Here is a 24,402-nt window from a genome sequence, read left to right as displayed (position 1 = left end):
TCATTCACTGTTAATGCAGATCCACCTTCACTGGAAGACACTTACCCTCCTCCTTTCCTAACTGCATACATGCCTTACTCTCCTAGTTAAACCCCTCACTGCTTCTGGTAACTTCCCATCTACCACATATAATGATGATTTACAAATTCTAAGATTCATTTTTACCAATACCCCTTTCATGGAACATCTTCTCTTTCCATCATTTCATATTCTCTTTCACTAATAACAAAAGGTGTGATACTGACTTCCATATGGTGCACTGGAGCTCCCAAACCATTTGAAGGTGTTACAGTTGAGTTATCTGAAATCTGGTCACACCTATTCAACCAGCTACCTGGAAATACATTTGATGGTTTTGGATGCTGATTGTTTATCATATGTTCTAATTTCTCTGAACATGAGTTAACTCTTCTCTCTAAATTTTCAAGGTGTGAATTTACTCTTCCTTCTAGCTGCTCTATTCTGCCTTCCACTCTTCCTTGAAATAATTCTAACTTAGCCAATATGGGATTCATAGCTGCTTCAACACATGAGGCAATCATTTGTGTACTCACAGTACCAAGGATATCCTGGCTTGGCAGACCTGCAGATGTAGCCTCTGGGATTGGGGCAAAATGACTGAATCCTCCAAACATCTGTTGCTCTTGATCTGTAGGAAGACTTGTACCAGAGTCTTCAATATTAAAATTTACTTCAGGTATCTCATCTTCCTCACAGTTCTCAATTTTAATATCATATATACAGTCTTCATTGGAAATGGAAGCTGCTACTTTCTTATTCTTTCTGTTATTATTCTTATTTTTGCACTTTGCATGTTTCCTGTCTTTTAAAATTCTATCACTTCTTGGCCTCAATACTAATGGTGTATCAAAAGTACTTTCATCATCAGAAGTACCAGGCAGTCTGGGTTTACTTTTTCTTGGAAAATTTCGACAATTTTTATGATTATCCCCGAATTCAGGAAGATCATGTAAATTTTCACTGCTTTTACTTGTAATATTTTCCCCAGAATAAAAAGGAACTCTTGTTTTATTCCTTCTTGAGATATTGTATGCTTCTCTAGTTTCATAAGTTTTTGATATATGTTGAGAAGTTTCATTTCTGTCACTCAAACTACTGTGTTCAGAATAAAGTGGAGGCCTAGCTTTTCTAGGGAGATTACAAAAAACTTTTGAAACTTCTAATGGAACTTCATGATTTTCATTCACCTTACAAGACTCCACAGGATTTGTATCAAATGATTTAACAGGGGGGTTCATCATGTGGTACAATTCATTTTTCATTAAAGTAAGCAACCTCATCTCACGACTAAATTTAGTGTTATCAAAGATGTCCATACCTGAACTGACATTGGATGGCAATTTAACCCATGGGAAGAGACTAGGATTGACCCCCTCTTTTAGTGTACAAACTTTTCCATTTCCTCTGGGTACAATATGAAAGTCTTCAGTCCTGAAATGACCCATGCACAATCCAATCCTTGAGGGTAGGGGTTCTTTAGGGTCAACACCTGGAAACTTTTCATTCAATTTTGATCTATTTGCCCAGTCAGTCCTCTTTTCAACATCATCTGGAAATTCAACAAACCTACATGAGTAAGCTCTTGTGAAGCAGCCAGGAACCATACATTCTTGTCTCCTGGTCTTTTTATGTTTTCTTGTCAAAAAATTCCTCTTTTTCCGGCGAGTTGGACGCCAAAACCCAGGTATCACTGTACATTTAGCTATCTGACCATCATACTTCTCGTCTGTGTGGGTAACTTCAGTGACTATTTTCTGATCTTCAGTAAAAGTTAATGATGAATTTTCTTTTGTCATTGTAATTCTAACTGTCAGGCATGGATCTGAAACATGTTTTTCTATTACCTTGTAATTAACAATACCAGTATCTTCAGAGTCTTGCCCACCTTTCATGGGTAATTCATCAACATTATGTTCAGCAGTATAATGTGTATTCCCATTAACCCAACAGAAAATTGCCTTACTTTCAGGGTTATGTGCATCACACTGTCAGTACATGATTTTTTTCCCCTGTATCCATACACTGCTTTTTTTCTGGTTCCATCAAAACAAACATCCTCTTCCTTAAGCTAATCCAGTTTCCTTTAATACTGGCATACATGAAACATTTTCATAGCTGTACAGTATATACTGTAGGCAAAATTCCTCTTCACATGCCTTGACATAATCTGGAAGAGACAGAAAGAAACCGGTTTTATAATCAACCAAAACTTATTCCTTCACTTTAACAGTATAGGAAAAGTTTCTGTTGGCCCTTAAAGAAATGTGAGGGTATAAAATCTCTCCTATCTCACAGAATGGTATGCATATGTTATGAGAGTGAGTGAGTGCTTCAAATTTGGCATGCGTTAGTGTAGATGGTGCTGGTGGAGGGACAAAGAGGCCAGCCATTCTTTATCAAGAGTTGTCCCAATGACCAAGAGTGGGAGAAAAAACAACAAATAAGCAGATATGTGGTCATGATAGGGGATGAGGACTTGGTGTGTGTGCAAGTGAAGCTCTGAAGATAGTTTGGAGAATGTGTGGGCTGTAATAGTAATTGAACTTTATCAAAAATTGCAGGAATCTTGGACATGTTATGGCGCTGAGTAACGGCTGGTGTGGAGGCAGGTGGTGCGTCCTTAATTTCATGGCTGTTGGACTGTTTTCTTGGTGCCGGAAACCTGACCCTATTATGGAATACGTGTACCCAAGGGCAGTAAATTTCACAAAGGCCTCCATGGTGTGGAGAGTTTAGCGCCAGACCTGGTTTAGGTATCCTAAGGCAACTCGACATTCACCTGAGAGGTGCAGTTATTCTAAGTTATAATAAGTGAAGCACTATTGATGGTGAGGATAGTACCAACTACAACTCAGGAGGAGTGTGAGTACTAACTGGCCGATGTATTATGGTCACTTGTGTTTAAACAAGGAATTCAGTGGCCTTTGAAGTGTTACATTTCTGTGAATTGTGTAACAGACAGGTACCCAAGGAAAGGTCAACTGATTTAAGCAACTGCTGCAATAAACATAAGATTACATAAATCTGTAGTGGTGTATATAATACACTGTATTACTAGAGCTTTATTACTTGTGAGATAATAGAGAAAATTGACTGTTTTGAGTTTATTCTTTTGACAGCAAAATCTACTGAATTTCTTTGTATGAGTTCCAAGGTGTAGTTTTATGGAATGCTCACTTGACCTTTTGCAAGGTCTGTAAGAGTGCATGTCATGCAAGTAAGAAGAGGAAGGATTTTAAGGGAAATTTTTTTGTTGGTTTTGTTCCTTTGTAAACAGTTAGAGCATTCAACTTTAGACATTAAATTTTGTACAAAGCATTTAACAATCTATGTAACCTTAGCAAGAATTTACTCTAACTCGCACTTTTTTCTTTTTGTGAATGAGGAGAGGCGAGCCCTGGCGGTTACTCCGCTATACACCAGGGCTGAGCTTTGGCCTCATCACACTTGGAAAATACAAGTTCACAAAACAGCATTGTTTCCTTTACCATGAAGAACATATAAGTGCTTTCAGAAAACAGCGAGAAGCACATGCAAATGAAGATAATAGCATAACATTTGTTAACACTAACAATCTTAATAAAGAGGATGACAACAATAGCTATACCACTAAGAGTATGGCATCAAATGTCCTTTATGTCTAAAAATAATAAAACACAAACATGACTACTGATAAACAAAAGATCATTTTTTCTCACTTGATAGCCACTTCCTGTGTTAGCAAGGTAGTGCTAGGAACAGAAGAAAAATGGCTGCATCCTCTAACATCCATTCTCAAGCTGTAGTGTGTAATACACTGAAACCACAGTTCCCAATTTACAACCAGACTCACAGACATTTCCATAGTTTATCCCAGACACTTCACATGCTCTGGTTCAGTCCATTGACAGCATGTTGACTCCAGTATAACACATTATTCCAAATCACTCTATTCCCTGCATGACTTTCACCCTCCTGCATGTTCAGGCCTCAATCGCTTGAAATCTTTTTTTTACGATACCCTTCCATCTCCAACTTGGTCTTCCCATTCCCCTTGTTTCCTCCACTTTTGACAATTATATCCTCTTCGTCAACCTTTCCTCATTCATTCTCTCCATATGTCCAAACCATTTCAGCATGCCATTTCATCTCTTCAAAGTAAAAGACTATGTTTACTGTCATTGATGTTATTTCATCAGGAGACTGGTTAAAAAAAAAAGTTTGGAAGAAGCTAAATCTTCATGAGGATAGTTTTGTGTTAATGACAAAGGATGTTGAATATAAAGTCCAGGGTATAAAATAAAACAATCATTCAACATGAATAAAAGGAAATAGGAAAGAACTTGGGGGCAGGATGAATGAAAATCTTAGGGAACATAATAAGTTCATTTGGAAGGAGGCAACAGGTGCAGGAGGGAGCTCTTGGGTTAAAAATAGGGGTGTTCTACATAAGTCTGGATGACTGTTCGACAAAGGATGAAGTCTGTAAGAGACAAGCATATCAAAGAAATGATTGGAGATAATGGTATATGACACAATGGTGTTCATAAAATAAGATCAGAATTCAGAAAAATACAGAAAAGGTATGACAAAGAAAAAGACATTACAGGGAAGATGAGTAACTGATACGAAATTTGGCAAGTGAGACAGTGAAAAATGACAAGCCTTTTCTTTCTAAGGCAGAGTCCAACAAGCAACAAAAGACTGTAAGTTGGCTGGAAGGTTAAACCCTTCTATTCCCCTACCATTTTGGTAGGAATCCATGGGTATTCTCCATCGTTTGACAATCATTTGCCTTTGGTGACGGCCAGTCATTCATTAACAAGGTTCCCACAGCCAATTTGTCACTGCTATATTATGGCCTATCCAACTCAAGGACATGAGCAATCTATAGTTTTTAGACTGTGTAAATCGTCGGTGTCAGCCCCAAAAGAGTCAAAACTGAGTGAGAAAAGATCTTCTGAAAAGGAAAGGGGCAGGAAGGAGAGGGAAGACAACTGATAAAAAATGCTCCTGGGGCTCCACCTTGGAGAGAAAAGGTTTTTCATTCCTCAAATGCCTACATTTTCCTTTTCAGTTGGTAAGCCCCATGAGCAATGAGAGAATAACCACTATGAGTAAGGAAGAGGGTTTAGAGAAAAGCTTGAAGCCAATAAGAGAAATGCAAAACTTATTTATTTTATTTATTTTGCTTTGTCGCTGTCTCACGCATTAGCAAGGTAGCGCATGGAAACAGACGAAAGAATGGCCCAACCCGCCCACATACACATGTATATACATACATGTCCACACACGCACAATATACATACCTATACATCTCAATGTACACATATATATACACACACAGACATATACATATATACACATGTACATACTTCATACTGTCTGCCTTTATTTGTTCCCATTGCCACCTCGCCACACATGGAATAACAACCCCCTCCCCCCTCATGTGTGCGAGGTAGCGCTAGGAAAAACACCAATAGCCCCATTCATTCACACTCAGTCTCTACCTGTCATGTAATAATGCACCGAAACCACAGCTCCCTTTCCACATCCAGGCCCCACACACTTTGCATGGTTTACCCCAGATGCTTCACATGCCCTGGTTCAATCCACTGACAGCACGTCGACCCCGGTATACCACATCGTTCCAATTCACTCTATTCCTTGCATGCCTTTCACCCTCCTGCATGTTCAGGCCCCGACATGCAAAACTTAAGTCAATAAATACCTTCTAATGGTAATCTGGAGTCTGAATAAGATCTCTACCCCCAAGGCAGGATTCTCCCTAGAGCCTCATAAAAGACATCCAACAAATCCATGTTAAAGTACCATTCAACAAAAGTTCTAAATGAGAGACAGAAACCGCTTTTACCTATATGATCAAGCAAAAACTCCCAAAAAGAAGACTATGGCAGAGGCCAACTTTCCAACAACAGGGGCTTGTAGACAGGTCTGGTTGTAGCAGCAGAACCAGTTATATATACTCTTGTTATTCACCAGCAATGCTGTGACTGTGTTTGAGGTAAGATTACTGAGTAAAACTAAGCTGAAGATAGAGAAAAAAATCCTTCAATATCCTCCTAACACATGCAAACCAAAGCTCCACTTCAATAAATAAATAAAACATAATTAAATTTAAACAATAATTTAATAATTTAAATAAAACATAATTAAAGACCTTGGAGTTATCTTCAATGAAAAACAAGAGTGAAAAAGACTTTAATAAAATAACATAACCTGGTCAAGTAATGAGAGAAGTGAAAATGAAAAACATTTACCATAAGAGATAGAAAACTACTGAAACATTTCACAAGCAAAAATGAGGGATGGTGCCCATGAATTACAGTTAAAAGAACTTGCACTGTACAGCCTAGATAGAAAAAAAAGAAAGATTCATGACTATCTTTGCATGGTAGCAAAGTGAGGACATCAAAAACATTATTTTCTTATATCATAATTGATTGCCGTTTGACGCATCAGCAAGGTAGTGCCAGGAAACAGACAAAGAAAGAACCCATCCACTCATACACCCACACACATATATACATACATGCCACATACATGTACATTATATTTTATTCATTCATTTTGCTTTGTCGCTGTCTCTCGCGTTAGCGAGGTAGCACATAGAAACAGACGAAAGAATGGCCCAACCCACTCACATACACATGTATATGCATACACGTCCACACACGCGAATATACATACCTATACATCTCAATATATATATACACACAAAGACATATGCATATATACACACGTGCATAATACATAGTGTCTGCCCTTATTCATTCCCATCGTCACCCCGCCACACATGAAACACCAACCCCCTACCCCCTCATGTGCGCAAGGTAGCACTAGGAAAAAACAAAAAAGGCCACCTTCATTCACACTCAGTCTCTAGCTGTCATGTAATAATGCACCAAAACCACAGCTCCCTTTCCACATCCAGGCCCCACACAACTTTCCATGGTTTACCCCAGATGCTTCACATGCCCTGGTTCAATCCATTGATAGCACGTCGACCCCGGTATACCACATCGTTCAAATGCACTCTATTCCTTGCACGCCTTTCACCCTCCTACATGTTCAAGCCCCGATCACTCAAACCCTTTTTCACTCCATCTTTCCACCTCCAATTTGATCTCCCACTTCTCCTCTTTCCCTCCACCTCCGACACATATATCCTCTTGGTCAATCTTTCCTCACTCATTCTCTCCATGTGACCAAACCATTTCAAAACACCCTCTTCTGCTCTCTCAACCACACTCTTTTTATTACCACACATCTCTTTTACCCTACTATTACTTACTCGATCAAACCACCTCACACCATATATTGTCCTCAAACATCTCATTTCCAGCACATCCACCCTCCTGCACACAACTCTATCCATAGCCCACGCCTCGCAACCATATAACATTGTTGGAACCACTATTCCTTCAAACATACCCATTTTTGCTTTCCGAGATAATGTTCTCGCCTTCCACACATTCTTCAACGCTCCCAGAACTTTCGACCCCTCCCCTACCCAATGATTCACTTCTGCTTCCATGGTTCCATCCGCTGCCAAATCCACTCCCAGATATCTAAAACACTTCACTTCCTCCAGTTTTTCTCCATTCAAACTTACCTCCCAATTGACTTGTCCCTCAACCCTACTGTATCTAATAACCTTGCTCTTATTCACATTTACTCTCAGCTTTCTTCTTTCACACACTTTACCAAACTCAGTCACCAGCTTCTGCAGTTTCTCACATGAATCAGCCACCAGCGCTGTATCATCATCGAACAACAACTGACTCACTTCCCAAGCTCTCTCATCCACAACAGACTGCATACTTGCCCCTCTTTCCAAAACTCTTGCATTCACCTCCCTAACAACCCCATCCATAAACAAATTAAACAACCATGGAGACATCACACACCCCTGCCGCAAACCTACATTCAATGAGAACCAATCACTTTCCTCTCTTGTACATACATATACATACATACACATACATACACATACACAGCAATATCCAAATATATACGTGTACATATTCATACTCGCTTCATCCATTCCCAGTGCCACCCCACCCCACAGGAAATAGCATCACCATCTCCTACGTCAGCAAGGCAGCACCAAGAAAACAGACAAAAAAGGCCACATTCGTTCAAACTGTCTCTAGCTATCATATGTAATGCACAGAAACCACAACTCCCCATCTACATCCAGGCCCCACAGGCCTTTCCATGGTTTACTTGGCGTGCCCTGGTTCAGTCCACTGACAGCCAATCATCCCCAGTATACCACATTGTTCCAATTCACTCTATTCCTTGCACGCCTCTTACCCTCCTGCATGTTCAGGCCACAGTCTTTCAAAATATTTTTCACTCCATCCTTCCACCTCCACTTTGGTCTCCCACTTCTCCTTGTTCCCTCAACCTCTGGCACATATATCCTCTTTGCCAACCTTTCTTCATTCATTCTCTCCATATGTCCAAACCATTTCAACACAACCTCTTCTGCTCTCTCAACCACACTCTTTTTATTACCACACATCTCTCTTACCCTTTCATTACTTACTCAGTCAACCCACTTCACACCGCATATTGTCCTCAAACATTTCATTTCCAACACATCCACCTTCCTCCATACAACCCTATCTATAGCCCATACTCCACAACCATGTAACATGGCTGAAACTACTATTTCTCCAAACATACCCATTTCTGCACTCCAAGATAAAGTTTTCTCCTTCCATTTATTCTTCATCGTTCCCAAAACCTTCACCCCCTCCTCCAACCTATGAATCACTTCCATGATGCCATTCACAGCTAAGTCAACTCCCAGATATGTAAAACACTTCACTTCCTCTAATTATTCTCCATTCAAACTCACATTCCAACTAATTTGTCCCTCAACCCTGCTGAACCTAATAACCTTGATCTTGTTCAAATTTACTCTCAAGTTTCTTCTTTCACACACTTTTCCAAGCTCAGTCACCAACTTCTGTAGCATCTCATTTAAATCAGCCACCAGTGCTGTATCATCAGAGAACAACAAATGACTTAACATCAGTGAAGGGGGTAAGAGATAACAGGTAGTGATCAAGTGAGGAGATGGAGTGAGTATTTTGATGGTTCGTTGAACGTATCTGATAATAGAGTGGCAGATGTAAGGTGTTTAGGCTGAGGTGGTGTGCAAAGTGAGAGTCAGAAAGAATGGTTTGGTGAAGAGAGAAGAGGTAGTGAAAGCCTTCAGGAAGATGAAATCCGGCAAGGCAGCAGGTTTGGATGGTACTGCAGCTGATTTAAAGAGAGGAGGTGACTGTATTGTTGATTGGTTGGTAAGGATATTTAATGTATGTATGGATCATGGTGAAGTACCTAAGGATTGGTGGAATACATGTATATTACCAGTGTACAAAGGCAAAGGGGATAAAGGTGAGTGTTCAAACTACAAAGACATAAAATTTGTTGAGTATTCCTGGAAAATTGTATGGGAGGGTATTGATTGAGAGGGTGAAGGCATGTACAGAGCATCAAATTAGGGAGAAGCAGTGTGGTTTCAGAAGTGGTAGATGTGTAGTTCAGATGTTTGCTTTGAAGAATGTGTGTGAGAAATACTTAGAGAAACAGATGATTTTGTATGTGGCTTTTATGGATCTGAAGAAGGCATATGACAGGGTAGATAGAGATGTTTTGTGGAAGGTCTTAAGAATATATGGAGTGGGAGGGAAGCTGCTAGAAGCAGTGAAAAGTTTCTATCAAAGGTGTAAGGCATGAGTAGAAAGGGAGGAAAGTGATTGGTTCCCAGTGAAATTGGTCTGCGGAAGGGGTGTGTGATGTCCCCACGGTTGTTTAATTTGGTTAGGAAGGTAAATGCAAGAGTTTTAGAGAGAGGGGTGAGTATGCCTGGGAAGTGAGTCAAAAACAATATATCTGGGTTTAAAAGTGTCCAAGTTAGGAAGAAGTATAGTAATTATATCTGCAGTTACATTAAACTTGGTATATACCAACAAAATGTCAGACAAAAATTCATGACAGCCTTGCTAGAAAGATGGAAAGGCTATTCAACATATTGCCACATGAAATAAGAAATTTGCATGGGTTGTGCACAGAAACATTCATATACAGCCTTGAACAGTTCTAGATGAGTTCAGTACTGACAGTTAAAAAAAGTGACTGCAGTTAATATTGTAGGAATTCACTAGTAGATATTCTCCTCTTTTCACATCAAATATGGAGACCTTAAAAGATCTGACCTGCAACATTCTTGAAAAGGAGAAACCATCCTACAAGATGCTACCTGACCAGCTGACATGAACACTGCCAACCACTTATAGCAAGTAAAATATCTCTCAGGGATAGAGAGATGTTTGGTGTATACTTAAAATGAAGTTCATCAACAATAAAAGTCCTCATATAACTAGCCTTACAACAAGCTTCTAGTCTCGTTCAACTGAGAGCTTGGCCAGTAAGAATCACTATATCCTCCATGTGTGGTTAGGCAAGCCAAACTTTAGCAAGAAAAAAAGAGAACAAAAGAAGCTCAGAGCAAAGTGGAGGCACAACATGCATGAAAAGCCAAAGACAAGCATAGTTACCATCACTGTGCCCAGTAAGTGCTGTATGATATGAAGGTAAATATGAAAATAAAATGTAACCTAACATAAAAATTGAAAAGCTGAAAGTCACAATAAATAACTCCAGTTTCCTAAAAGTAACACTAGGTATAAGTTTATAACAAAGGGTCCTGATAACAGAATGACATGCTAAAGAAACTGCCTGAAGTATAACAACCTCCTCACCATTTACACTACTACCTAAACTTGGAGATGTATAAATCAATGGACGTTTCCTACCATTTGGTCAGAAAACAGGTGAAAATTCCACATAATCAATACTGGACAACTTTAAGTTTCAAATGCACCAGATACAACTTAATCCCAATAAGCACAAAGGGTTCTACCCCAAAGAGAGAGCAGTACAGGGCAGAAGAATCACTGGGTCCCTTGATAACATAATGAAGGGCAGAGGTATAAGTAAGGAAGTGAAGTGAGGATTAAAGGACAGCACAGTCCTCCCAGCCCTCATCTATGCAGCCAAAACAGAATGAGTCAATGAGTTTAGGAAACCAGGCTGTAAAAATGACCTATTTGAGAGGAGCATGTGGTATGACTAGATAAAATGAAGGAGATGGTGAATGAGAGATGTTTGGCAGGGAATGCAAAGGGAATGAACTGCCGAGTGGTAGAATGGGTGAGGCATAATACTTTGGGGTGGTTTGGGCATGTGGAAAGAATGCAAAATGGGAAATTTACTAAAAGAAAGTACAATAGGACAGTTAAGTTAAATGAGTTGATGAGAGAGGAAGACCACATGTGACAAGGGGAAACTTAGTGGAAGAATAGTGGAGGGAGAGAAATGGTGGAAAAATGCATGGAATAGTGTATACAAGGGAGGCATGTATGGGCAGGGATATGTGGAGACTCTTTTGCAGTGGCAAATCACTTGAATGGAATTCCCAAAGGGAACAGGCATCAGAGATACAGAATAGAAAAACAGAAAGGGAACAGGCATCAGAGATACAGAATAGAAAAAACAGGTAAAAAGGGATCCTATCCAAAGATGCTTTCAGCCTCAGTCCTAGAACAGAAATAGAAGTTCCATCTGAGGTCCCAATATGCCATGGGAGTTATGGACATTCAATAAAAACAAGGATCTGTATGAAGGTTCCAAAGCTTTTTGACTTAGGCTGCGTTGCAGCCAAGCCAAAACAAGCAATAAGATTTCATTTTAGCCATAACTATAGTATTAACCCAAACCACAGTTAAGTTTATAGCAGGGTATAACATTTCACTGAAAATCATCCAAGAATTTGTTTCCATTCTCAAAAATTGAGCTAAAGGCCAGCATACCAGACAATAAAAGCTCCCTGTTGTTCTGATCCATGGCAGCTTATCCAACATTATGTTGCATTCAGTCAAAGAAAGATGTTAGGCAAGGTTCTGCATCCTCATTACAATATGAAATTCTGTCCAAGGAAACTTATCTAAGGACCTGTTAGGCTTTCTTGAAATTCCACTGCAGGACAACTAAACTAAGGATCTGTTCCACTTTGTTGAAAACAAGAAAGATTACTGGAGAGAGCACCAAGCAGACTATCCTAGCAGAGGTAAACCTCTCAGCTGTTGAACTAACATACCTCTATCTTAAAACACATTTAAACAACATTTCCAAGCAAGCATAACATTGAGAATGTGCCTTCTGTAAGGCCATCACCTCCCAGGTCCACAAATGTAGCAGTTACAGGATTTACTTCATGGGACAGAACCTGGATTTTAGAAGACTGGTGTCTTTTTGAAAGCTAATTTTCTCTAGTTCCCAAAACTGTTTGCTGGACATCATTACTGCATAGCCTTCTCATTCAAATTTTCATTCACACTCTGGTGGATTTCAAGGACTGATGTCATAAAACCCTAGCCAAAACTGATGGCTATGTATTGTTTTTGTTTTTCATTCTATATCAGAGGGCCTTTTGCTACATGATCGATGATGATACGGTTTTGGATTATCCATATTGATATGTGAAAATGAACAACAGCTTGTATCTCTTATCATTTCTTGACAATATTGGGGTAAAGAGGGTCTTTTATATTTTCATATCTGTATCTATGAGTTACCCTGGGGATGGGATAAAGAATCCGACCATGTATTCCCTGCATGCCGTAGAAGGCAACTAAGAGGGGTGAGAGAGGAGACTGGTAACCCTCCCTTTCATGTATTTCAAAGCATAAAAGATAGAACGGAAGAAGGAGCCAAGCAAGAAGTGCTCATTCTCCTTGAAGGCTCATGCTGGGTTGTGAATGTGTGTGGCTGTAACCAAGATGAGAAGGGTTATGCTCTGCAAAAACTTTACACAAAGAGAAATCTCATATAGCACACCAATAAACAAAGAAAAATGGGATGTGTGCAAATGAGATATAATGTTCCAAAGGTATTTTAACCAGATAATCAACATATTAGTTCATTAGGAATTAAACAAAAATTGACAGAAATGTCATCTAATAAATATGAGACATTATATCTGCTAGAAATAAGTGAACACACCCAAGCGTTGATGCTCCCTTACCAGCATCAGCATACTGTAAGATATCTAGCTTTGTTTCTAAGGTCTGAGAGGTTCTCTTCCATTTAACTGCTGGTTATGGGGTAGGTGAAGATGTTGCTGGACATTTGGATGCCAATAATAAAGCACAATGGGTTGTAGGGAAATCAAAACAGCAGGTATATCCAAATCGCACAAGTAGCACAGATCCACACATAACTGTGGTAACTGAGAGACTGACCTGCTGGTGGGAACTTGGCACACTCAACTGAGGGCCCACACTTACTTCAACCACCAACCTTCAAGGAAATTTTGGCACACTTTCTACTGCATGCACCTGCATAGTAGCAAATTTTAACTGCAAAAAAAAGAGGGACTGGAAGAAGTAGGTTTCTACCAGAATAGCAAAATCATATACAGTTATCCCACATAAAGCAAGGGATGGATGTAGTATGTTTGAAGAAAGAAACATGGATATTCCATCTCCTTACCTCTCAGCCAAGCGGACACAGTGTGTAGGAGCGTAAAAAGCACCTGGAGGTGCTCCGTCACTCCGTGTTTCTAACCTTTCAGCCTAGCGGACACAGAGCTATGTGAAACACAGTTCAAGGATAAGGGGGAAGAATAGTTTGGAATGCCTTTAAGGTAGTCAGGGGTTAGTGAGGGTGTGAGCTCAGAAAGAAATAGCAATACTGCCAAAGCAGGAGCAGAAAATGTGTGAAACAGTGTAAGAGGTGAGCTCCATACTGATGTGGGTGCAAATGAAAAAAGGTTACAAGAGATGAGTGATCAATAGTGCTTATGCACCTGGCCACAAGAAGAAAGATGAAGATAGGCAAGTGTTTTGGGTGCAGTTGAATGAGTGTGGAAGCAACTTTTATGCAATAAACAAGGTATTAGTGATGGGTGATATTGATGTATAAGTGCAGGTATCAGTGATAGGTGATAAAAATGCAAAAGTGAATAATGTAGCAGTTCAGGGTATAACTGGGGGGCTAGGAATTCAGTAAGGTGAATAAGAGCTTGTGAAGTTGTGATGAAAAAGGATTGGTAACTGGGAAAACTTGGTTTTTAAAAAGGCAAATATGCAAGTATCCCTGGGGATAGGGAAGAAAGAATACTTCCCACGCATTCCTCATGTGACGTAGAAGGCGACTAAAGGGGACGGAAGTGGGGGGCCAGAAACCCTCCCCTCCTTGTATTTTAACTTTCTAAAAGGGGAAACAAAAGAAGGAGTCACGCGGGGAGTGCTCATCCTCCTCGAAGGCTCAGATTGGGGTGTCTAAATGTGTGTGGATGTAACCAAGATGAGAAAAAAAGAGAGATAAGTAGTATGTTTGAGGAAAGGAACCTGGATGTTTTGGCTCTGAGTGAAAGGAAACTCAAGGGTAAAGGGGAAAAGTGGTTTGGGAATGTCTTGGGAGTAAAGTCAGGGGTTAGTGAGAGGACAAGAGCAAGGGAAGGAGTAGCACTACTCCTGAAACAGGAGTTGCGGGAGTATGTGATAGAGTGTAAGAAAGTAAATTCTAGATTAATATGGGTAAAACTGAAAGTTGATGGAGAGAGATGGGTGATTATTGGTGCATATGCACCAGGGCATGAAAAGAAAGATCATGAGAGGCAAGTGTTTTGGGAGCAGTTGAATGAGTGTGTTAGTGGTTTTGATGCACAGGACCAGGTTATAGTGATGGGTGATTTGAATGCAAAGGTGAGTAATGTGGCAGTTGAGGGAATAATTGGTATACATGGGGTGTTCAGTGTTGTAAATGGAAATGGTGAAGAGCTTGTACATTTATGTGCTGAAAAAGGACTGGTGATTGGGAATACCTGGTATAAAAAGAGAGATATACATAAGCATACGTATGTAAGTAGGAGAGATGGCCAGAGAGCGTTATTGGGTTACGTGTTAATTGATAGGCGCGCGAAAGAGAGACTTTTGGATGTTAATGTGCGGAGAGGTGCAACTGGAGGGATGTCTGATCATTATCTTGTGGAGGCGAAGGTGAGGATTTGTAGGGGTTTTCAGAAAAGAAGAGAAAAGGTTGGGGTGAAGAGAGTGGTGAGAGTAAGTGAGCTTGGGAAGGGGACTTGTGAGAGGAAGTACCAGGAGAGACTGAGTACAGAATGGAAAAAGGAGAGAACAAAGGAGGTAAGGGGAGTGGGGGAGGAATGGGATGTATTTAGGGAAAAAGTGATGGCTTGCACAAAAGATGCTTGTGGCATGAGAAGAGTGGGAGGTGGGTTGATTAGAAAGGGTAGTGAATGGTGGGATGAAGAAGTAAGATTATCAGTGAAAGAGAAGAGACAGGCATTTGGACGATTTTTGCAGGGAAAAAATGCAAATGACTGGGACATGTATAAAAGAAAGAGGCAGGAGGTCAAGAGAAAGGTGCAAGAGGTGAAAAAGAGGGCAAATGAGAGTTGGGGTGAGAGAGTATCATTAAATTTTAGGGAGAATAAAAAGATGTTTTGGAAGGAGGTAAATAAAGTGCGTAAGACAAGGGAGCAAATGGGAACTTCAGTGAAGGGGGATAATGGGGAGGTGATAACAATTAGTGGTGATGTGAGAAGGAGATGGAGTGAGTATTTTGAAGGTTTGTTGAATGTGTTTGATGATAGAGTGACAGATATAGGGTGTTTTTGTCGAGGTGGTATGCAAAGTGAGAGGGTTAGGGAAAATGATTTGGTAAACAGAGAAGAGGTAGTAAAAGCTTTGCGGAAGATGAAAGCCGGCAAGGCAGCAGGTTTGGATGGTATTGCAGTGGAATTTATTAAAGAAGGGGGTGACTGTATTATTGACTGGTTGGTAAGGTTATTTAATGTATGTATGATTCATGGTGAGGTCCCTGAGGATTGGCGGAATGCTTGCATAGTGCCTTTGTACAAAGGCAAAGGGGATAAGAGTGAGTGCTCAAATTACAGAGGTATAAGTTTGTTGAGTATTCCTGGTAAATTATATGAGAGGGTATTGATTGAGAGGGTGAAGGCATGTACAGAGCATCAGATTGGGGAAGAGCAGTGTGGTTTCAGAAGTGGTAGAGGATGTGTGGATCAGGTGTTTGCTTTGAAGAATGTATGTGAGAAATACTTAGAAAAGCAAATGGGCTTGTATGTAGCATTTATGATCTGGAGAAGACATATGATAGAGTTGATAGAGATGCTCTGTGGAAGGTATTAAGAGTATATGGTGTGGGAGGCAAGTTGTTAGAAGCTGTGAAAAGTTTTTATCGAGGATGTAAGGCATGTGTACGTGTAGGAAGAGAGGAAAGTGACTGTTTCTCAGTGAATGTAGGTTTGCAGCAGGGGTGTGTGATGTCTCCATGGTTGTTTAATTTGTTTATGGATGGGGTTGTTAGGGAGGTGAATGCAAGAGTTTTGGAAAGAGGGGCAAGTATGAAGTCTGTTGGGGATGAGAGAGCTTGGGAAGTGAGTCAGTTGTTGTTCGCTGATGATACAGCGCTGGTGGCTGATTCATGTGAGAAACTGCAGAAGCTGGTGACTGAGTTTGGTAAAGTGTGTGAAAGAAGAAAGTTAAGAGTAAATGTGAATAAGAGCAAGGATATTAGGTACAGTAGGGTTGAGGGTCAAGTCAATTGGGAGGTAGGTTTGAATGGAGAAAAACTGGAGGAAGTAAAGTGTTTTAGATATCTGGGAGTGGATCTGGCAGCGGATGGAACCATGGAATCATAGGGTGGGGGAGGGGGCGAAAATTCTGGGAGCCTTGAAGAATGTTTGGAAGTCGAGAACATTATCTTGGAAAGCAAAAATGGGTATGTTTGAAGGAACACTGGTTCCAACAATGTTGTATGGTTGCGAGGCGTGGGCTATGGATAGTTGTGCGCAGTAGGGTGGATGTGCTGGAAATGAGATGTTTGAGGACAATATGTGGTGTGAGGTGGTTTGATCGAGTAAGTAATGTAAGGGTAAGAGAGATGTGTGGAAATAAAAAAAGTGTGGTTGAGAGAGCAGAAGAGGGTGTTTTGAAATGGTTTGGTCAAATGGAGAGAATGAGTGAGGAAAGATTGACCAAGAGGATATATGTGTCACAGGTGGAGGGAACGAGAAGTGGGAGACCAAATTGGAGGTGGAAAGATGGAGTAAAAAAGATTTTGAGTGATCGGGGCCTGAACATGCAGGAGGGTGAAAGGTGTGCAAGGAATAGAGTGAATTGGAACGATGTGGTATACCTGGGTCGACGTGCTGTCAATGGATTGAACCAGGGCATGTGAAGCGTCTGGGGTAAACCATGGAAAGTTCTGTGGGGCCTGGATGTGGAAAGGGAGCTGTGGTTTTGGTGCATTATTACAAGACAGCTAGAGACTGAGTGTGAACGAATGGGGCCTTTGTTGTCTTTTCCTAGCGCTACCTCGCACACATAAGGGGGGAAGGGGGTTGTTATTCCATGTGTGGCGAGGTGGCGATGGGAATAAATAAAGGCAGACAGTATGAATTATGTACATGTGTATATATGTATATGTCTGTGTGTGTATATATATGTGTAAATTTGAGATGTATAGGTATGTATATTTGCGTGTGTGGACGTATATGTATATACATGTGTATGTGGGTGGGTTGGGCCATTCTTTCGTCTGTTTCCTTGCACTACCTCGCTAACGCGGGAGACAGCGACAAAGCAAAATAAATAAAATAATACGAGTGTGAGTAGGAAAAATGGTTAGCAGGCATTACTGGATTACATGCTAACTGATAGATGTGCAAAAAAGAAACTCTTGGATGTGAACATGCTGAGAGGGGCTGCTGACAGGATGATCATTGCCTGGTGGAGGTAAAGGTGAAGATTCATAGAGGTTTTCAGAAAAGAGGACATCATATAGGTGAGAAGAGGGTGGTGAAAGTAAGTGAGCTAGGAAAAGAGACCTGAGAGAAGAAATATCAAGAGAATGAGTGTAGAATGGCAAAAGGTGAGAGTAAACAATATTAGGGGAGTGTGTGAGGAATGGGAGGTATTTAGATAAGCAATACTGGCATGTGCCATATGTGAGAGAATTGTGTGGTAAGTGGGAGGTGAAAAAGGGTAGTGAGTAATGGGATGATGGAATAAATTTGCTAGTGAAAGAGAAAAGAGAAGTGTATAGGTGTACAAGAGAAACTGGAAGGAGGTGAAGAAGGTACAAAGGCTGAAAGAGAGGGTAAATGAGATTTGGGGTAAGCAAATATAAAAAAATGTTCTGAAAGAAGTTCACAGTGTGAGAAAAAAAGGTAATAAATGGGAACAGCAGTGAAGGGGACAAATGGGAAAGTGAAAACAAACAAGTGATGAGGTGAAGAGGAAACTGAGTGAGTACTTTCAAGGATTGTTGAATGTTTGATGATAGAGTGGCAGATATAGGGTGTTTAGGTTGTGGATGTATGTGAAGTCAGAGAGTCAAGGCAAGTGGTTTGGTGAAGAAAGGAGATGCAGTGAAAGCTTTATGTACAATGAAGTGTGGTAAGGCAGCTGGAGAGGATGGTACGGCAGTTGAATTTCTCATAAGGGGGATGAATGTGTTGTTGATTAGTTAGTAACGATTTTCAATGTTTGTATGGACCATGGTTAAGTGCCTCAAGGATGGCAAGATACATGTATAGTGCCACTGAATAAAGGCAAAAGGGACAAAGATGAGTATGCAGGGTAAGCTGTGTGGATGAGTGGTCATTGAGAAGGTGGCTGAAAGCACAAAACATCAGACGGAGGATGTGTGGATCAGGTGCTTACTTTGAAGAATGAGTGTGAGAAATACTTGGAGAAACAAGAATTTGTGTGGCATTTATAGGACTGGTGAGATAATCTGTGAAAGGTGATACAACTATGTGTATGTGGAAAGCAAGCTATTAGAAGTAGTGAGAGGTTTTAAACAACAAAGTAAGGCATGCATCTTAGTTAGGAGAGAGGAGGGGGAGTGGCTCCAGGTGAAGGTGCGTTTGTGGCAGGGGTTAACATGACTGTTTAATCTGATTGTTCATGGATGAGGTGATGAGGGAGGTGAATGCAAGGGTCTTTACAGAGAAGATCAGGTACTCACTCGTTGTCAGCCAGGGAGGTAAGTTGGTTGCTGTATACTAATGACATAGCACTGCAGGCAGATCTGTGCGAGAAATTGCAAAAACTGGTGCTTGAGCATGGGAGATCATGTGAAAGGAGAAGGTTAAGAGAAAACATAAATAACAGCAAGGTTATGAGGTGTAGCAGTGAAATGAGAGGTTATTTGGTGCAAGAGTTTAAACAGAGAACTTGGAGAAAGTGGCGTGTTTTAGAAACTAGGAGTGGATATGGCAGCAAACAGAACCATGGGACTTGAAGTGGGTGAGGGGGAAAAGGTCTTGGGTGCACTGAGGAATGTATTGAAAGAGAGGTCAATCTTTAAGGGCAAAGATAGGTATGTTTGGTGGTATAGTAGTCCTGATGGTGCTATGTGGATGTAAGGCAGAGGATAGGTGAATGATATATGGTGTAAGGTGGGTTCATCAAATAAAAAATCATGGGGTAAGAGGGAGGTGTGGTAGTAAGAAGAATATGTATGTGAGAGGTGAAGGTTTCCTGAAATGGTTTGGGCATATGGAAAGGATGAGAGAGGAAAGGATGACTAAGAGGGTGCACAAGTCAGAAGTGAAGGAAAGAGGAAAACGAGGGGAACCAAAAAGGAGGTCGAAGAATGAAGCGAAAGATGCTGAGACACCTCAGGGTTTAAACATGCAAGAGGGCGTAAGGGACAGAGCAAATTGGAGTGATGTGGCTTACAGGAGATGACATGCTGTCAATGGGCTGAACCACCGCATCACATCGGGGAAATGTAGAAAGGTCTGTGGAGCCTGGCTGTGGACAGGGGCTCTGATTTTGGTGCATTATACATCACAGATAGTGTGGACATAAACAAATAAGCCATTTCTTCATCTGTTCCTTGCACTAACTCAATGACACAGGAAATGCAGAACATGTATGAAGAGGAACGAGTTAACCTCATTACGGACAAAAACAGCATTAAAATATCATATTACCAACTTTCTACAATTTCTGCAGGGAACAAGTTCTCACATTTTTGCATTATAAAACAACGTTCAGTGAGCACTAAAGATTAAAATACCTTGGCCAAAGTTATGCAGTCTTACAGAGCGGTATTATTTATTCTATCTATGATTAACCCCAGGTATGTGAAGTAAGAAAGTCATGGAAAGAGGTTTGGCGAAGAGGAGGGTGGTGAAAGTCTTGTGTGCGATAAAATATGGTAAGGCAGCTGGAATGGTTGGTATTGCAGTTGAATTTCTTAGGAAAAAGGGATAACGGTGACTGTGTTGCTCATTAGTTAGTTAGGATTTTCACTGCATGTATGGATCATGATGAGGTGCCTGAGGATTGGCAGATCGCATGTATAGTGCCAATGTATATAGGTAAGGGGGATAAAGGTGATTATTCAAACTACATAGGTATAAGTCTGCTGATAGTATGGAAGAATAATGATTGAGAGGGTGAAGGCATGTAAAAATCATTAGACTGGGGAGGAGAAATGTGGTATAAGTGGAAGAGGATGTGTGGATCAGGTGTTTGCTTTAAAAATTTGTGTGAGAAACACTTAGAAAAACAGAAAGATATGTATGTGGCAGTTAATTATCTTGAGATGTCTCATGGAAGGTCTTCTGAATATCTGGTGTGTAAGGAAAGCTACTAGAAGCAGTGGTGTCTTTACCAATACCGTGAGGTATGTGTGTGTGTAGAGAAGAAAGTGAGTGGTTCTAAGTTTTGATTTGTCTGCAGCAGAGAGGTGTGATATCTCCATGGCTGTTTAATTTGTTTATGGATGGGGTGACGAGGGAGGTTAATGCAAAGGTCTTGGAGAGGGAAAAGTATGTAGTCTGTAAGGGATGATAGGACAGGCAGAGTATTTTTCTAATAGACTGTTTGTTGAAGACCAATTGATATTTAATACTAATCACAACTTTCTGATGTTGCAGCTGTCTTCAATTTTTCTCACCACACATTTTGTTTCATTAGATCGTGTCAGTAAAATTTCCTATATCCATTTCATTTCATTCTTGAAATACACAAGATGTTTCAGGCACAAAATCACAGCCCATCTTCCATCAAACAGATTAAAAATGGTATAGCAATAAATAAAGAACAAAACAGGAATAGAACATCTTAAGTGTTATAAATGAGAGGAATGACTGGTAATACCTTGATCTGGGGACCATGTTCTCTTGAAGTTCTTCCATGTTAGGGTCAAACCTGGTGGGTTAACCGGTAGGGGTGTTTGACAGGTTTCTGCACCCGGGAAATTCACATGGAGGTAAAGAATGGGGTCATCCGGGATGTGGTTGAAAATAACTGTAAGGCCCTTGCATGTCCTGTGCTTTGATGATTTGTTAAGAGGTTATATTCTCTTATATATGTAACAAGGCCAAAGCTCACCACCGGTGTATACTAGAATAACCAACAGGGCTCACCTGCCCTCATTCACAAAAAAACATCAGTTAGATGAAATTCCTGCTAGGGTTGCATAAACACACAAATGCTTTGTACAAATATAATTTCTAAACCAGAATGCTCTAACAGCTTACAAAGGAACAAAACTAACAAAAATTTTCTTCTCTTATAATCCATCCACTCCTCACTCACACCACATGCACTCCACTCCTCACTCATACTGCATGCACTCCTCCTCACTCATACCACATGCACTCCACTCCTCACTCATACCACATGCACTCCACTCCTCACTCATACCACATACACTCCACTCCTCACTCATACCACATGCACTCCACTCCTCACTCATACCACATGCACTCCTCACTCATACTACATGCACTCCACTCCTCACTCACACCACATGCACTCTACTCCTCACTCACACATGTACTCCACTCCTCACTCACACCACATGCACTCCATTTCTCACTCATACCACATGCACTCCTCACTCATACCACATGCACTCCACTCCTCACTCACACCACATGCACTCAACTCCGCACTCACACCACATGCATTCCACTCCTCACTCATACAACATGCACTCCACTCCTCACTCATACCACATGCACTCCACTCCTCACTCATACCACATGCACTCCACTCCTCACTCACACCACATGCACTCAACTCCGCACTCACACCACATGCATTCCACTCCTCACTCACACCACATGCACTCCACTCCTCACTCATACCACATGCACTCCACTCCTCACTCACACCACATGCACTCCACTCCTCACTCACACCACATGCACTCCACTCCTCACTCATACCACATGCACTTCACTCCTCACTCACACCACATGCACTCCACTCCTCACTCACACCACATGCACTCCACTCCGCACTCACACCACATGCACTCCACTCCTCACTCATACCACATGCACTCCACTCCTCACTCACACCACATGCACTCCACTCCTCACTCACACCACATGCACTCCACTCCTCACTCATACCACATGCACTCCACTCCTCACTCACACCACATGCACTCCACTCCTCACTCATACCACATGCACTCCACTCCTCACTCACACCACATGCACTCCACTCCTCACTCATACCACATGCACTCCACTCCTCACTCACACCACATGCACTCCACTCCTCACTCATACCACATGCACTCTTACAAACCTTGCAAAAGGTCATGCAAACATTCCATATAACTAGACCATGGAACTCATACAAATAAATCTAGTAGATTTTGCTATCAAAGGAATAAACACAAAACTCCATTTTCTCTCTTCTTATGTTACAAGTAATAAAGTTCTAGTACCACAGTATACACACCACTACATATGTATGTTAGCATAGGTTCATAACAGCAGTTACTTAAATAAGTTGACCTTTCCTGGGGTTCATCTTCTCCCTTACACAATTCACAGAAACGTAACACTTGAAAGGCCACTGAACCTTGTTTAAACCCCAGCGACCATAATACAAGGACCAGTTAGTACTGTCAGTCCACTGCTGAGTTGTAGTTGGCACTATCCTCACACCATCACTAGTGGTGCACTTATTGAACTTACAATAACTGAAGGAGAATGTCAAGTTGCCTTTGGATACCTAAACAAGGCCTGGCACCAAACTTTGCACACCGTGGACGCCTTGGTGAACTTTACTGTCCTTGTCTGCAGCTATTCAGTAATAGGACCAGGTTTCCAGCACCAGTTTAACACTCCAATAGCCATGAAATTAAGGGCACGCCACCACCCTCCTCCACACCAGTCGTTCTTCCTCAGCACCATAACACGTCCAAGAGTCAGGCAATTTACGATATATTTAAAATACTATGACGACCCACACATTCTCCAAACTATCTTCAGAGTTTCACTTACGTACACGCCAAGTCCCCATGCCCTATCACGACCACATACCTGCTTATTGGTGGGTTTTATTCTCTTATCCTCAGTCAATAGCACAGATATTGTTTAAAAATGGCCGGCCACTCCAGCAGAACCACCTCCACCAACCTGCGCCAAATTTAAATCCCCCATACAATCTCATTCTATTATATATATATATATATATATATATATATATATATATATATATATATATATATATATATGTATATATATATATATATATATATATATATACATACATATATATATATATATATATATATATATATATATATATATATGTATATAAATATATATTTATTTATTTTATTTATTTTGCTTTGTCGCTGTCTCCCGCGTTTGCGAGGTAGCGCAAAGAAACAGACGAAAGAAATGGCCCAACCCACCCCCATACACATGTATATACATACACGTCCACACATGCAAACATACATACCCATACATCTCAATGTACACATATATATACACACACAGAAACATACATATATACACATGCACACACTTCACACTGTCTGCCTTTATTCATTCTCATCGCCACCTCGCCACACATGGAATAACATCCCCCTCCTCCCTCATGTGTGCGAGGTAGCGCTAGGAAAAGACAACAAAGGCCCCATTCGTTCACACTCAGTCTCTAGCTGCCATGCAATAATGCCCGAAACCACAGCTCCCTTTCCACATCCAGGCCCCACACAACTTTCCATGGTTTACCCCAGACGCTTCACATGCCCTGGTTCAATCCATTGACAGCACGTCGACCCCGGTATACCACATCGATCCAATTCACTCTATTCCTTGCCCGCCTTTCACCCTCCTGCATGTTCAGGCCCCGATCACACAAAATCTTTTTCACTCCATCTTTCCACCTCCAATTTGGTCTCCCACTTCTCCTTGTTCCCTCCATCTCCGACATATATATCCTCTTGGTCAATCTTTCCTCACTCGTTCTC

General features: G+C 40.9%; 1 protein-coding gene across 6 annotated transcripts in view; it reads right to left on the bottom strand.

Moving 5' to 3' along the window:
• The window catches only part of LOC139748124 (uncharacterized), a 29,870-nt gene extending 6,317 nt beyond the window's left edge, over positions 1-23,553 (bottom strand). For 2 of the 6 annotated variants that reach the window (XM_071660789.1, XM_071660793.1), the window contains exons 1-2: positions 23,462-23,553; positions 246-2,188 (exon numbers count right to left, since the gene is read on the bottom strand). In XM_071660789.1, coding sequence (XP_071516890.1) covers positions 246-1,913 — 1,668 coding nt within the window. In that variant the 5' untranslated portion in view covers positions 1,914-2,188; positions 23,462-23,553. Of the gene's footprint in view, positions 1-245; positions 16,360-21,272; positions 22,264-23,461 lie in introns of those variants that run through there. The other 4 variants (XM_071660795.1, XM_071660794.1, XM_071660791.1 and 1 more) reach the window with 4 other exon arrangements.
• Between the last annotated feature and the right edge of the window lie 849 nt (positions 23,554-24,402).

This window comes from Panulirus ornatus, chromosome 72 (assembly GCF_036320965.1).
Source record: "Panulirus ornatus isolate Po-2019 chromosome 72, ASM3632096v1, whole genome shotgun sequence".
NCBI classification, from domain to species: Eukaryota; Metazoa; Arthropoda; class Malacostraca; order Decapoda; family Palinuridae; genus Panulirus; species Panulirus ornatus.
This window is presented reverse-complemented; position numbering and strand designations above follow the sequence as displayed.